The 15,861-nt window shown below is 39.8% G+C and overlaps 2 protein-coding genes across 4 annotated transcripts; one reads left to right on the forward strand and one right to left on the reverse strand.

Annotated features, from left to right (window-relative positions):
* Positions 1-616: 616 nt before the first annotated feature.
* On the forward strand, positions 617-3,392 carry LOC103986585 (tubulin alpha chain). The gene is made up of 4 exons (XM_009404612.3): positions 617-904; positions 1,798-2,032; positions 2,119-2,489; positions 2,566-3,392. Exons 1-4 carry the CDS (start codon positions 812-814, stop codon positions 3,220-3,222), a joined length of 1,356 nt encoding a protein of 451 aa, XP_009402887.1. The 5' UTR covers positions 617-811; the 3' UTR covers positions 3,223-3,392.
* A 4,436-nt stretch (positions 3,393-7,828) lies between these two features.
* LOC135641047 (uncharacterized) lies at positions 7,829-15,296 on the reverse strand. 3 transcript variants are annotated; one of them, XR_010497553.1, is made up of 4 exons: positions 14,627-15,295; positions 12,192-12,379; positions 8,027-8,878; positions 7,829-7,891 (listed from the first exon to the last, which is right to left on the reverse strand). XR_010497553.1 is itself a non-coding variant. In XM_065156043.1 (3 exons), exons 1-3 carry the CDS (start codon positions 15,243-15,245, stop codon positions 8,114-8,116), a joined length of 1,503 nt encoding a protein of 500 aa, XP_065012115.1. In that variant the 5' UTR covers positions 15,246-15,296; the 3' UTR covers positions 7,829-8,113. The 3 variants fall into 3 exon arrangements, 2 of the variants coding, with proteins under 2 accessions (XP_065012115.1, XP_065012113.1); XM_065156043.1 differs by having other exon boundaries at positions 7,829-8,878; positions 12,192-12,310; positions 14,627-15,296; XM_065156041.1 differs by having other exon boundaries at positions 7,829-8,878.
* Positions 15,297-15,861: the final 565 nt, after the last annotated feature.

The raw sequence follows: 15,861 nt of genomic DNA on the forward strand, positions 1-15,861 counted from the left end.
GTTTCAAGTAGAGGCACTCGTTCCTCTAAATTTAAGTCTAAAAATAATGGAGTCAAAAACGTTGATAACAAGACTAGCATATATAAAAGCTTTAAATAGTTGAAGGTATAGATGGAAGGTTATAATTATTTGGATAAATATATGTTGGATTTAAATTTGGAGAAGTAAGTGTGTCGTTTCAAACATGTGAAAGGGATAAATATGTAAAATTATTTCATAATAATTAGCGAAATTTTAAGTGACGCGAATTCAAATTTTCTCTTCTAAACTATTACTTGGGCATTTTAATTGGTCGCTTGTGGGTCCCACATGGGTATGGAATTGGGTTCGCTGCCTCTTTCAGACAGAGCACTTGTCGACGCTATCATTCGGCGAATCCACAAAAGTCGTACGTCTCAACTGAGTTATACCCAACAATAACGAGACAGGTAGAAGTTTAGGTAACTTGAAGTGAGTAGAACAAGAATTGATATTACTCCATCAAGATGGCACTCCCTCGTGTCGGTACATGGCGACACCATTTCGAATTCGAAATGGAAACCTGGCGGCAAAAACAGAGGTCATCTCACGTTAGTAAGCTTACCGCGGGTTAGTTTGGTTTCTTTTAGAACGCCAAGCCCGACGATCGCGCTCCGCCAACCACCCTGCCTCTTCGTCCTTCCCATAAAAAGGGTACACCAGGGGAGCGAGGTCTTCGAGGCATCCGAAGGCGTCTTAGCACACGCCTGCTTTCCCCGTTCTTCTTGTGCCCATCTCTGTCTCCCTAGTCTGATCTCTGCCCTCCTTCTATAGTGTGTTTCGATCGGCGAAGATGAGAGAGTGCATCTCGATCCACATCGGGCAGGCCGGGATTCAGGTGGGGAACGCCTGCTGGGAGCTGTACTGCCTCGAGCATGGCATCCAGGTACGATTTCCTCGTCCGATCTCTCTTTTGTCACTTTCTTTCTGGGTATAATCGATGCCAGATGTTTAGATATGTCGTTTAGCGCATAGATTTGTGGATTTCAGGCGGTTTCTGGTTGTATCTGTAGCCTATTCTGTTAATGTGTGAATCTGGTGAAGAAATTTGGAACTCCTCTCAGGATCAAGCAGTCGAACTTCGCTTTAGCCGATTTGACTTTGACTCGCTTGATCTTGTCTATCGAGCAGTAGATCTATGTTTTCTAGTCGAGTTTTAGGGTTCGATTTTGGCTTTTCTCATGCAAGATCTGTGTTACAGGCGATCTTTATGGTTGGATTGTGGCTTTTCTCTCGATTGATCTGATCGTTATGCCTTTCTTGATATTTTTGTCATTTTAGTCATAGTTTATCATTCGATCTGTTCTTATAGTTGACGGGTTCAAGTTTCAATCAATAAGCGCCAATGATTCGTTTCATTTTTCACCTTTAATTCCCTTCATTTTCCTATCTCGTACAAGTCATTTGGTTCTCTAAGCATTCAGAATCAGAGCTCTGGTTTAGGCTATCCAGTGGGTGTAGATCTACGTGTAACGTTGGCTTCTGCGGAGGGGCGTAGACGAGGGCGAGTCGGCGACGAGACGGGAGCACGAGGAGGCAGCGTGCGGGTTGTCACCATCGGCTGGGGCAACGGGGATCGTATAGAACGTAACTGGAAATAGGAACGGAAAAAGTGGTGGGAGGGTGCGGAACTTCGTAGATATACTAAAACACCTCTGTAGGGAAATGGAAATCAAACAACACGAACAAGAGAAACCTGATCGCTTAGTCCAAGCAGTTCTCAAGGGGGAAACGGCCCGGTGTTGCCTACTAGTATTGACACTGCTCTCTCGTGTGCAGCCTGATGGCCAAATGCCCGGCGACAAAACCGTGGGAGGCGGTGATGATGCATTCAACACCTTTTTCAGCGAGACCGGCGCTGGGAAGCATGTCCCTCGTGCCGTCTTCGTCGATCTGGAACCCACCGTCATCGATGAAGTAAGAACTGGAACCTACCGCCAGCTCTTCCACCCGGAGCAACTCATCAGTGGCAAGGAAGATGCTGCTAACAACTTCGCCCGAGGCCACTACACCAGTAGTCACCTCATCCTTGTCCTCCGTCTCCTCTGTTATATATATGTCTTTGTGCAAAGCATGATGATGACATCGATGTTCCTGCAGTTGGCAAGGAAATTGTCGACCTCTGCCTTGATCGTATCAGGAAGCTCGCGGACAACTGCACTGGCCTTCAAGGATTCCTCGTTTTCAATGCTGTTGGTGGAGGCACAGGCTCTGGCCTTGGCTCCCTTCTCCTCGAGCGTCTCTCCGTGGACTACGGCAAGAAGTCGAAGCTGGGGTTCACCGTGTACCCGTCGCCCCAGGTCTCTACCTCGGTGGTCGAGCCCTACAATAGTGTCCTCTCCACCCACTCTCTTCTGGAGCACACTGATGTGGCTGTTCTTCTTGACAACGAGGCGATCTATGACATCTGCCGGAGATCTCTCGACATCGAGCGCCCCACCTACACCAATCTCAACCGCCTGGTTTCTCAGGTATCTTCCATCATCACCCCACTTCCTATGTTTCCAGCCAAGGCTTAAAAGTTTAACGTGCGTTGTTCGTGTGCAGGTGATTTCTTCGTTGACCGCATCGCTGAGGTTTGATGGTGCGCTGAACGTCGATGTCACCGAGTTCCAGACCAACCTGGTCCCTTACCCGAGGATTCATTTCATGCTTTCATCCTATGCTCCTGTCATCTCTGCGGAGAAGGCCTACCACGAGCAACTCTCCGTTGCTGAGATCACTAACAGTGCCTTTGAACCTTCATCCATGATGGCAAAGTGCGACCCGCGCCATGGAAAATACATGGCCTGCTGCCTCATGTACCGTGGAGATGTGGTGCCCAAGGACGTCAACGCTGCCGTTGCGACCATCAAGACCAAGCGGACCATCCAGTTCGTCGACTGGTGTCCGACTGGCTTCAAATGCGGCATCAACTACCAGCCGCCCAGCGTCGTGCCCGGCGGCGATCTGGCCAAGGTGCAGCGGGCGGTGTGCATGATATCCAACTCCACCAGCGTTGCCGAAGTATTCTCACGAATCGACCACAAGTTCGACCTCATGTACGCCAAGAGGGCCTTTGTGCACTGGTACGTTGGCGAGGGCATGGAGGAAGGAGAGTTCTCCGAGGCCCGTGAGGATCTTGCTGCGCTCGAAAAGGACTATGAGGAGGTTGGCGCAGAGTCTGCCGAGGGCGAGGATGGTGATGAGGGGGACGAATATTAAGTGAATGTGTTTGCTTTTGGCCTTCGGATCCTCCTTGTTAGGTGTTCCAAGGCTCTTTTGCCATTGTGATGTTGCAATCAGTACGCACCGCACTTCAAATCGATGCTATTGTTAAATACATTGGTTGATATGTTTCGTTTGGAATATATGTCGATCTTTTGTTGGTATCAGTATTTGTTATCTTTTTATTATATCATTTATTTGAATGTGGATTAGTTTTAGATGTCTCTACATTAGAAGAAACACTAGCGTTTGAAACTTTGTTTGTAGAAAATATCATTACCGTTTTGGTTAGTTCGATTTAATGCAAACCTATGTGCAGAGTTTGGTGTAGAGTTTTGCCATTACTTTTTTATATTTTAGTGTTCATAGATATGCTTCGATTTTAACTTTGTTGATTAGGTCGAGTTCAATTCAAAATCCCTCTTCAAATGCTTCTTCATTGTAGTATTCAATCCGAGATAGCTTTAATGCCGAATGTCAAACTGAACGATGATTTTCCTGAATCAATTTTTAGTGTTGTCAGGGAGGCCCATAGAATTATTGATAGTTTATCCACCCAGGTGCCCTTTGCCCTTATGATCCTTTTTTTTAGTCCTTTAAGAATGGTTTGGTTGATAACCTTAGCAAGATCATTAGTTTGAGGATGAACTACCAAGCTGAACATTAACAAGATCCCATAGGATTGGTAAAACTTTTTAAATCTTGCATTATTAAATTAGAATCTCATTGTTAGTGACGTGGGCATTTGAGATTCTGAAATGAATAATGATTTTTTTCATACAAATCTTTTGACATGCTTCTCGGTGATTAATATTAGCAACTTGACTTTTACTCACTTTGTGAAGAAATCTACTCCCATTACGAGGAATCTTCTGTGGCCGGAGGTAAGTGAGAAAGGGCCTAAGAGGTTTATGCCCTATTGGGCAAAGGGCCAAGTATAATCGATTGGGCTCAAAGGGATTGCTTTTATCCAAGCGCAACTTTGGCACTAGTGGCATCTCTGAACCTAGGCAATTGCGTTTTTGTGCAATGTCGACCAATAGAATCCCAATCGAAGTACCTTGAATGTGAGCGTTCATCCACCTATGTGTTCTCCATAAATATCTTCGTGTACCTCGACAAGTACCCTTTTAACTTCTAATGGTGTGAGGCATCCAAGGAGGGGTTAGCTAAAAGACCTACGGTACAAGTGGTTATTTATCATGCAGTACAATGTTTGATAGTTCCTGACTCACCAAGCTATTGTAGGGTTAATTGGGAGTGTCTCGTATCTTTTATAACATAAGATCTCGTTGATCCAACTTGCTTCCTCTCGATCATAGCTATGCTATGCCCCTCGATGGTTTGGGTCAATAACATCTTGACTAACGACCAACATTTCTTTTGATCTTGAGTGGAGGCTGACTTGACTAATGTATCAGCCTAAGTATTCTCTATGCGAGGTACCTGTAACACATTGAGTTGGGTGAAGCTTGAAGCTAACAGTTGTACCTTGGCAAGGTGTTTCATTATAATTTCGTCTCAGGCTTCATAGCTTCTATTGACCTGGCTTACGATGAGTTGGGAGTCATTGAATATTGTCAAATTTTATATTTGAAGCTCTCGGGCAAGTTGAAGCCTCAAGAGATGAGTTTTGTATTCGGCTTTGTTATTGGAGATTTTGAATTCAAACCGTAAGGCCTGCTCATATGTCTACTTGTTCGGACCTTTTAGAATGAGTCCTATGCTGCCCCTTCCTAAAGTGGCAAATCTATCTATGAACAAGGTATAGTAGAATTTGATGGCAACCTTAGGTATATTGAAAACTCACCTAATTCTACTGACTACTTCAACATTCGTCCCGAGACATCAAATATTGAAAGAATCTATCTAAGTGGCTGATCGATGATTACTTGTATAGGGTACACTTGAAAATATGGATGAAGCTTTCTGGTTGCCAATATTAGCGCAAATGCTAGTCTTTCAACGAGGGAGGTATCGCTCCTCGACTCTGCCTAATATATGACTAATGGAGTAGATAGGTTTCTGAACTCCCAAGTCATTTTGTACCAGAGCTGAGTTGACAATTTACTTAGTGGCAATGAGATAGAGGTTGAGGGTCTCACTTGGGACGGAGGAAGAGAGCCGAGGCAACTAGGCGAGGTGGTGCTTCAGTTTTTCAAATGCCTTCGAGCACTTCTCGATCCTTTGTTTTTTTGGTTTTTTCAGTGCCCAAAAAAAGGATAGGCACTTGTCGTCAACTAGGATAGAAACTAGCTAAGTTTCATTATTCATCTTATCAGCTGTTGCACTTCCTTCATCAACCGAGATGGATGCATCTTGAATATGACATGAATCTTTTCTAGATTTGTATCTATTCCTCTCTGACGAACAATAAACTATAGAAATTTTCCCAAGTTGACTCTAAAGGCACATTTGGCTAGATTAAGGCATATGTTATATTTCTTAAAAACTTGGTATGTCTCAACCAAGTCTAAGAAGAGTGAGTCAGCTATTTTGCTTTTGACTATCATGTCATTCACATAAACTTCGAGATTCCTTCCCATTTAATGCTTGAACATCTTGTTTATTATCTTATTTTTATAATTTTTTTAATTTGAATGATATATTTCTATAGTGATATATACCTCAGTCTGTGATAAAAGTGTGTTCCTAATCCCAATGTGCCATACTTATTTGGTTGTATCCTAAAAAGACATTCGGTGAGGAGTTCATGTCCTGAGATGACATTGACTAATTAATTGATCCGAGGAAGATGGTAGTTTTCTTTCGAACATATTTTGTTAAGTTCAATGTAATTAATACATATTTTCTAATTTTCATTAGGCTTTTTAACCAATACAATGTTAGTAAGCCATTGAGAGTATTGTACTTTGATGATGAATCTTGCCTGCAACTGTTTATCTACTTTATCGCTAATTTCTTGTTAGCATTCGAGAGTGAACTTGTGATGCTTTTACTTTATAGACTAAGTTTCAGGAAAGCATTCCGATGGTGTTAAGCAATGTCGGGATCTATTCTCGATATATCTCTTGATGATCATGCGAACACCTCGATATTTTCTTGGAGAAAGTTGACAAGCTATACCTACTTCTCTTTGGGTAATGTCGCCCTAACTTTGGTAACCTAGTCAGGACAAGCTTTGTTAAGAGATTCTTTAACCAATGGCTCCATTGGCTCTAGATACAGAAGAGATTTAGCAAAATCCTAAGGATCTAATGTTGGTATCTTAGGTTGGGCATTCTTTGATAAAAAGATTGTAGTTAGATAGCACCAGCGAGACTCCTTATCACTTATTAATTCTCCAATGTCGGCTCTTGCCGGGAACTTCATTATCATATGATAGGTTGGTACCATAACTCTTAATATGTTGAGTCTGGGTTAGCCTATGATTGCATCACCGAATGTGATAAGCAAGTTCATGGTCCGAAGAGGGGAGATTAAGTCACCCGTAAACCTTGTCAACAAAGAAGCCATTGGAGTGAGATCCTTAGCTGAGAGTCCGAGCTTTTGAAATGCGTCAAAGTAGAGATTGCTAACCGAGTTTCTTGTGTCGATTATGACCTTTTTTACTCAAGCATTGATCATTTTTACAGAGACCACCAGGGCGTCATCATAGTTCAGATCAAAGTACTTTGTCTTCTCATTTTTGAAAGTTATCTCCGAGTCATCTTTTGATTTTGGGCACTTCTCGATGGTGGCTCGAGTATAAGCTTTCCGGTCCAAGGTGGTATCTCCTCCCCAAGCGAGTCCTTCGATGATGACATCGAGGTGCTATCTCCTCCGAGGTCGAGGTGAAGATTATCAAGGTCTTCAGATAAATTTCCCAATGTGCCATCGACGAATAAGCTCTTCGATTTGCTCTTTCATATCTCGATAGTCCTCTATATTATGTCTATAGTCGCAATTCTCGACATGTTAAGGTGGGTCAACTCAGGTCTCATATGAGGCAGCTCAAGTCAACGAAGTCTTCTCTATTTTAATGACTTTGGGGTAAAGACCAATAGTGGTCACTTCAGTCGTAACCTTTTACGCGTCTCCTCGTGCTTACTGGAGACCATCGCATCAACTATGATGAAATGGTTAGCCCTCTTTCTAACATCAAATTATTAAGTAAAAATGTCATTGATGTCTTGTTTAGCCCAACTTAGTCCAAACCCATGTGCACAAGAATCTTTGACATATCTTTGACGTAAAAATATCATACTTTTGAGATGACTTTGAGGTAGCGTCAAGATGACTCCAAAATGAATCCAAGATAGATTCAAGGTGAAAATATAATGCTCTTCGAGATATTATCTGTATAAAGACCGAGACCAAAAAAATAAAAAAGGAAACATGAATCTACCATGAGGGTCGCGTGTCAATAGTAGCATCATATAAAGATCCTCATCTCCCGAAGGGAGGAGACGTTTGTCTAAATGGTAATCGTAATAAGTGTGAAAAAAAAAAAAGCTACCACCTTGGTTGCACAGGCATCCGTGTGCCACTCATGGAGGAAAATTCTCGAGAGCATCACCTATACACGATCTTGGGCAACAAAAATGCTTTCTCCTGCAACTCTAGGCACCAAGTGAATTCCCATTTTAACCACGATTTCACATGCTTCACAAATTCCTTCGACTACCATCTGAATAGTATCAAGAAAATGTACTCAATGTTATCCCTAAAAAGGAACAACGGAGAGGATGTTTCAATGAACAAACCAATCAGAAAGCATCTGCAAGATTTTTGAAATTTCAGAGATACTGCATGCGACTTGACTTTTATGTACACAGACCACAAGCAAATCATATACTACCTGCCATTGGAGAGAGTGAGATCTTTGGCATACGAAGGCATATTGATTCTTCACCGTGAAAATTTTACAAGGAAACAGTTCTTTTTGTCATTCCACATCAAAATCTTCAACGTCCAGCCAATCATTAGATAACTTAGTCTTTGGACCGATGGAGTTGTCACCTTCCATTGAACCCCCAGAACCTTTGTTCAGCTGAACCCAGCTTGCAGTATCTTTTGTTTGAGAATCAACTGACACAGTTTTCAAGCTGTTCGTTGGGGCTTCACCACCACCATCGTCATCATCCTCCAGATCACTGAAGGATACATCGTCTTCCTGCCCTAATGGAATAGTTAGACCCCCTCCTTTGCTTGCTTCACCAGTGTCATCCTCCAACCATTCATCACCGTCTTCTTCATACCTCTCCACCGGGTCTCTAGAAGTTTGGCTAGATATCTCCTTTCTCTTACTTTGATTTGCCAACTCTTCTTCAATGACAGATTTGTCAACAATTTTCACCTCATCTGTTTGGACTGGATGCTTTTCAGTCTCAAAATCCACCACAAGACCTGAAGCTATAATTTGTACGGGATACTTTTCAGTCGCGACATCTTCCATGGAATCAGATGCTATAGTTTGGACTGGATGCTTTCCAGTCTCAGTGTCTCTCATGGAATCAGAAGCTGGTTCTCCAAATGAGAGTGCTGCGGGTGATACAGCATTAACAGCGCTTGATGATCCCATGACATTCTCTTCAACAGGAACTGTTGCAAAATCATATTTACCATAGGATGCTTCTGTTTCTAACCTCTCAGATTCTGGTTTTGTCCATGCGTGCAAATCCTGCAAAAGAATGGATCTAGCTTCCACAATCTGCAAAATAAAAAGGATATGTCAACATGAAGAAACACATATAGATTTAAGGAAATCAAAACTAGAAATAATCATCCCTCTAAGAAGCCAATTCACACAAATGTGATAATAAACAAGCCAAGGATAACAAGTGCAGTGCAACACAAAGGAAAACATCCAGAGAACATTAGGGAAATTATATACATGAATTAAATTGCAGAAACACCATCAACTGAAGACAGTGATTGGAATTAATTTAGATGGTTTATATGCATCTACAACGAAGGAGATTCAGAACAACACAAGATATAAAAAGACCAGCAAGCTGAAAATCTTTCATGAATTGGTATGGAAAAAGATAGCCCTTAATAGATGCAGATTGAAGGTAGCATTCAAAACATAGCTATAAAAATTGGTTGATGCCAATAAGGGATCAACAATAGCCAAAACAAAATGATCCAAGATAAAATCAGAATTTCCGAAGTCCCAACTTTGATCAGCTACCATAATATGTAATATTATGCAAGACTATCCACATATTACATAATAACATATACAATCACATAATACAAACAAAATGCAACAAGTGTCTGTTAAGCTATATGTAACAGCTAATAGCCATATATATATATATATATATATATATATATATATATATAGCATGCATGAAAACGACATTTTACATAGTAATCACATTATCATAAATCCAAAATTCTCTAACCAGAAATTGAATATTTAACTTCAAACTTGAAATTTTATATAAGTAATCAATAATTATAAAACTTGAACTAAACAATTAAAAAAAATTGCCGAAGACACTCTGATCCATGGAGTCTGATCTAATCAATTCAATCCAATCCCATTTTTCACTTAAATGATTGATCATGTTCCTGATGTCAAATATTAAAATCTAGAATAAAACAAATCTACAGCCAAGTTAATGCAAGACTTTATTGTAATGTTATAGATATACAACTTCATTACATGAGGAATAAAAAATTATTACCAACAGATTTTGCAGTACAACACAAAATTAAGTTCATTTTGCAAGCAACAGAAAAGACTATTTCTAAAAATGGCTAGAAAATACAAAAATTTGGCTAGGGCAGCAAATTAGGAGGTTGACCCTAACAGAAATTAACTTCATTTAGCAAGCAAGAGAAATATTATTTCTTAGATTGTCTAAATAAGACAAATATGTTGCTAAACAACAATTAAGTTAGGTTGACCCAAACCCACCAGTGACCAACTCATGAAATACCTAGCCTAGGCTAGAGTATTGCAAGTTCATAAAGAAATAAAACTCAAGTGAACCTCAAGCTGGATCAAGACTGAGATTTAACACCCCAAAAACCCAAGCATGAGCTCATGTGACGAACACCCAAGTTAACACTACTTTTCTAAACTTGACCTACTTAACTAAACCTTGTCTTGACTTAGTATGTCACAATTCATCTGAACATGTGTCATAGTACCAACAAGGTGTGAGGAGCAACGGAGGAGGAGAAGGAGAAGAGGAGCAGGAGGAGGGGAGGAGTATCACACGGTGAGCAATGGGCGACCCTGTTCCCCCAAACCATACAGTGCAAGCGAGTGGGAGAAGATGAGAGTCTCTGTTAAAGGGGAAAAAAAACAACTGGGTGGGTTTACTATTTGATTTAAAGCGTTATTGGATGATAACCCCCATACCAAATCTGAACTGCACATCCCAGTTCACACTTAAAACTGGTAAATACCATCCAGTGCATAATGATTCTGACAAAATCAGAGACCATGATGAGAGCAATATCCCATTGCTCAGCTAGAACCTGCAAATTTAGTGTCCTTAGATGCCTTTGAAAGATGCATGGGGGTGTTTTGGTGGGAACTGGCCTTTTCCATTAATAGATGACAAAAAAGAAAAGAAAAGAAAAGAAAGGAAAGTGATTATAGTAATTTTTCTTACTCTTCATTATTTATGTACTATTGTTGACTGTTGATTTATTATTTTCTTCTTAAAAGTTTTTTTATTTGAGGTAAATAACAAACATGAGAAGATCAACAATGTTTTAATTTTTTTTTAAGAATCCTGAGAAGTGATTATAGTAAGTTTACTTCCAGTTGTGACAACTTCAACTATTCTACACTGGTTTTAATGTTTCACCTTCCATAATTGAGTTCTTCCATAATTTAGGATTTCATTTTTACCTCTCATCTTTTATCAAATAGGCTTCTTTTGATTTTTATTTTCTTTGATACTGTAGTTATTATTTACTAAGATAATCTAATTTGGTTTCTCCATTTGGATTATGTAATAACAGTGTTCTTTCAAATTGTAGTTGTTGTCAATTATGTTGTGTTTGGGGATCATCTACTGAGATAATGGTGAAAAGTTGACTAATTGCAAAATCTTGTATGCTATCCGTAAAGATTTATTCACTTTGTGACATAAATGTTATTGTCATCATACAATCATTCAAGTCCTTTATATTTTGTTAATCAAAAGTATGAGCCAGTATAGATTACTTTATCTATGTTTGCAATTAAGGTGGCCATTGTTATCAAGTCAAAACTTGTGCTGACAGATCTTGTCAGGGGTTTAACAAAACGAAAAACCTAATTAGAGCATTCCAACCGAAGTGATGAGGGTGAGGTCATAGAGATATGGGGAAAACAATGATGAAATGAGAACAAATCACTATAGGCATGATGTTCAATCATTGTACTTTGTAATGTTAGGCATTACACAATATGTGTAGCGGTGTTATATTGCAGTTTGGATTCTTACCAGCTACTAGAGTGAGCTAGACACTGGGTCCATGGTAGGTGCTAATTAGCAGGTCCATATAAATTGGATAAAATGACATCAAAAATCAAGTCAAACACACTTTGCAAATTTCTGAGGAAAGACTTAAATAAGTAGGTCAAATTTTACAAGAGACTGGTGTGGTACAAGCCATTATTGCCATATTATAAACGACAAATAATAGCCAAATATGCACATGTGAAGATTCTTATACAAAATATGCGCATGTGACATTTCTTATACAAAAGAACATTGAACGAACAACTGTATATTTGTCATAAGAATATCATAGCACTGACATAGTTAACTACATTCACATAGCCATGACAGAATATACAGGAAAATGTCATGTTATGTACCATTCTTAATATCATGCAACACAAAATTTTTGAATAACAAAACTCTACAGCATAAGATTGTAATAGCAAAAGATTATAAATTTGATATATCCTTATGTCATTTGGGTATTCTACTCTCATCCATAAAGTGAGATCTAAAGCCAAAAGGAAAACAGAACAAACAAAAAGAATGAGTGTAGACTAGATTTACCTGAGATGTAGACAGGAATTCGGCGTCATGAACATTGAGTCTAGAATGCAAAAGCACAAAATAGATCTTCCAGAAACACCCTTCAGTCATTTGACTAGGGCAAAGCTCAGCTTTCATAGCTGCAAATTCAGGTGCAAGACGTTCAATAGCCAATGCATGTTCTAGCTGGGCATCTGACATTTCAAAATCTAGCAAATAAAAAATTCAATGACTATTAGAAAGCAAAGATGAATGAATCCAACCCACAACTTGACCACAAAAAAAAAGAAAAAATTGCCAACGTTAATCACATGAGCAATATGCATGGTTAGGTATTGGATATTCCTTGAGGGATGGACAGCAGCGGTTGGTGGCAGCCGGATGCGCTACTAGCAACGCAACTTCACCAATTTAGACCAAGGGGGAAGCAGTGATTGCAGCTCTGCAGGAAGCGCAACGGAGGGAACCAACTCAACTAAAAATTTGATCTAAATTGCAGGAAGCACAACGGAGGGGACCGAAGGAGAAGCAGCCATGTTACCAAGTAACATGGCCCATGCAAACTATAATTGATGATATAAAGCTGCTAGCTGCTAGTTTCAACTCAGTTGAATTTACTTATGATCTAGATAGCACCTTATCATTGTACATAAGCCGGCAAACCTTGGCCGCAATAGGGAGGAGGCTGTTTTGTGGGATGTTTCTGCCAGCAACAGTCCTCCAATTTTTGTATCATTTTGTCAAACTGGTTGAGTAATCGAAGGGTTTTTTCTTTAAAAATAAATATATATGCATGCTTAGGAACATATGTAAATCCCTGTAATAGAACAATGTCTGAAAGTGACTACACTAGTAGTAATCCATATGTAAGCAAGCAAATGATGCTGGTATTATGTTAACACATACAGTGTATTTGAGGATAAGTACTCAAAAGACAGAACAGGAACAGTTCTTAATGATCAATGATGCAAGCTTATTTATCATTTGACATAAAAAGCTAAACACATTAGGTGTGGGATCAAAGTCTTCTGTCAACTCCTTCCTTACAATGTCTGAATAAAAAAGCAAACATAGTCATCATTTGAATATATGGACGGACAACAGAGAAACTTAGAAAGCATACCTAATATTACCTCCTGCACTGGCAAAGTTACAGAACTAAACCAAATCAAACATGCTTGATATTAGAATATGAACCCCTAAGTTACATCAATGAACCAATAAGACCATTATTAAATTACTAACAATAAATGATAAAGTGCTGACAGCCTTCAAGAGCTTGATGTGACAGATTGTGCATGACACTGCCTAACTTTCATTGTTATGCCAAAAAAAGCTAAATTCCTGTGGCAATTCATCATGAATATTCTTAGCAAACTATGTCTTATCTAATAAGTTCATGGTTATAATTAACAAGACGACCTAAGTGAAGCTGGGTTCTCAACTGAGAATGGCTGAAAGTCAACATGACTAAACTTTAATCATCCAACCAGGCTAAGTCAGCAATGAAAAATTATTCTACACGAAATGTGAGTAATTAACATCACAGCACCACATCTAGAGGCAATCAATGCAATCTCTTTGCCTATCTCTTTTCTTTTATATGCAAGGGTTCCACCATCCTAATCTTCTCATGGATCTAAGAAAACATACCTAAGGCAAAAAAAATATACAGAAACTCCTGATGAATTGCACTCTACTAGCACCTCAATTTCTAGAAGAGTTGGCTATATTCATCAAGACTTATTGTAGATGACACATTTTTTATGATGGCTTCTATTTGTACCTCTTCCGGCAAAATGCATTAGTCCCAAAATTCAAATTCTTTTGCCAACCACTTATGCAGAGTCATCATAACTTTAAGACTTGCAGAAAAATTACTGTACCAAATTACCATCGAAAAACAACTTCACTAGACCCAATAGTAGAATGAAGAAATTGGAACTAGGAGGATAACAATTTTGACCTTTAATGACAGTTACACAAAATGAAGAGAGATTTAAAAAAGTCTTGGCAGTTCTCTGAGACTACCTTATGATCAAGATTGGGCACCTGAGTGAAAAACTTAGTTCATATAGAATAATACCTAATGGACAAATCAATGTATGCTATCTACAAAATTATCATTAATTTTAGCCAGAATTCCTAAATAAATCAGATAAAGAAAATTTCCAAGAAGAATGAGAAAAATTAAATCCCGATATAGGTTTCTAGGACACCAATACACTATTAAGATCAAACCTGTGAAGTTCTCATTAACTTAACTAAATATCTGGAAATAGGAAAATGCAATAAATTTGTTAGGCAGCACTGTATAATTTAGATCAAACTGTTGAATAATGTAATAAGAATCCGTAATGATACACACGACTTAATGCCAAATCATGAGTTAAGCAATAAATTATCCAAATCAGATGCCCTGAATTACAACGTAATAAGGGCAGGCAAAAGCATACCATCAGAGTCTTCGCCACCAGGGGGCAAAGGGAAATCCAACCAAGTCTCCGGATGCATCGTGATGTTCCTCGCAAAAGCCAAAACCTCCTCATTAACACCAACCGCATCGATTCCAACCCCATCAACTTCCCCGTCCTCCTCGTCCGATCCAAACGGCAAAAGCGAAGACGCGATCTTAGAAATCTCCGCCACCGCCTTAGTGTGCGACAGCACGGACGATATCCCAATCTTGAACGTCCCACCGATCTCCGCAAAATCGCTGCGAATTCCGGCGATCCTCGGCGACTCCGCCGCCGTCACCGCAGGGAGGGCGGCCTCGTCGGACATTGCGGAAACCGACCGATCGCTGCCGTCGGGCCCGACAGGGGTGGGGGCAAGGAAGGAGGCGACGCCCCAGAGTTGGCGGGTGAGGGTCTGGGTGAGGTCGGAGAGGTCATCTTTAACGCCCCGCGTCGGCGTAATCCTCACCTCCTCTATCTCGTCTATTTCACCTTCTTGCGATCTTGACCGGGATCCGATGTGCGATTTCTCATTACTCGTTTCTTCATCCGCCGATTCTTCGTCCTCTTCGTCGTCGCCCCTCAGGGAGTTCACCAGCGACCGAGCCCACCATGACATCCTTTTTCTCCGTTCCGGTCTCGCAACTCCGCGCTTAATTATTGGGTGGGCGAAGCAGATGGGGTTTTGCCATGGAGAAACGCAATAGCTGCTACTGGCTAGCATAGAAGTTATTGTATGCGGGATTAGATCTGCCGTTTATCGAGTCCAATCAGGACAGTCTCCGTTCCATCGAACGGTCGATTTTTATTTTTGTTAAGGCATTTCAACCATGGCGTCATCGCGCATACATATATATATATATATATATGCCTTCAAGATTAGTGATCTTCTATCAGTACTTTAAATTTTAACATACGCATACTTTCCAAATCAAAATTTGACTCACACTTCACTATTAATCGATATTACTCTTCAAATAATTATATAATTGAAAAATATTTCATATTGTTTTGCATAGTTATATATTTGAGTGATTTTCATGAAAATGTTCATCCTTTTTCTATTTTTCTTGAAAAGTATTCATATATATATATATATATATATATATATATATATATATATTTTTTTTTCAAATGATGGTTCTATTTTTTAATCTTGTAAATATCTTTCACAACCATTTGTTATCGTTGGGAGAGGCCCCTTGTCACCATCCTTGTTGCCACCTCTATCGTTG

The sequence above is a fragment of the Musa acuminata genome, chromosome BXJ3-6, assembly GCF_036884655.1.
Source record: "Musa acuminata AAA Group cultivar baxijiao chromosome BXJ3-6, Cavendish_Baxijiao_AAA, whole genome shotgun sequence".
NCBI lineage: Eukaryota > Viridiplantae > Streptophyta > Magnoliopsida > Zingiberales > Musaceae > Musa > Musa acuminata.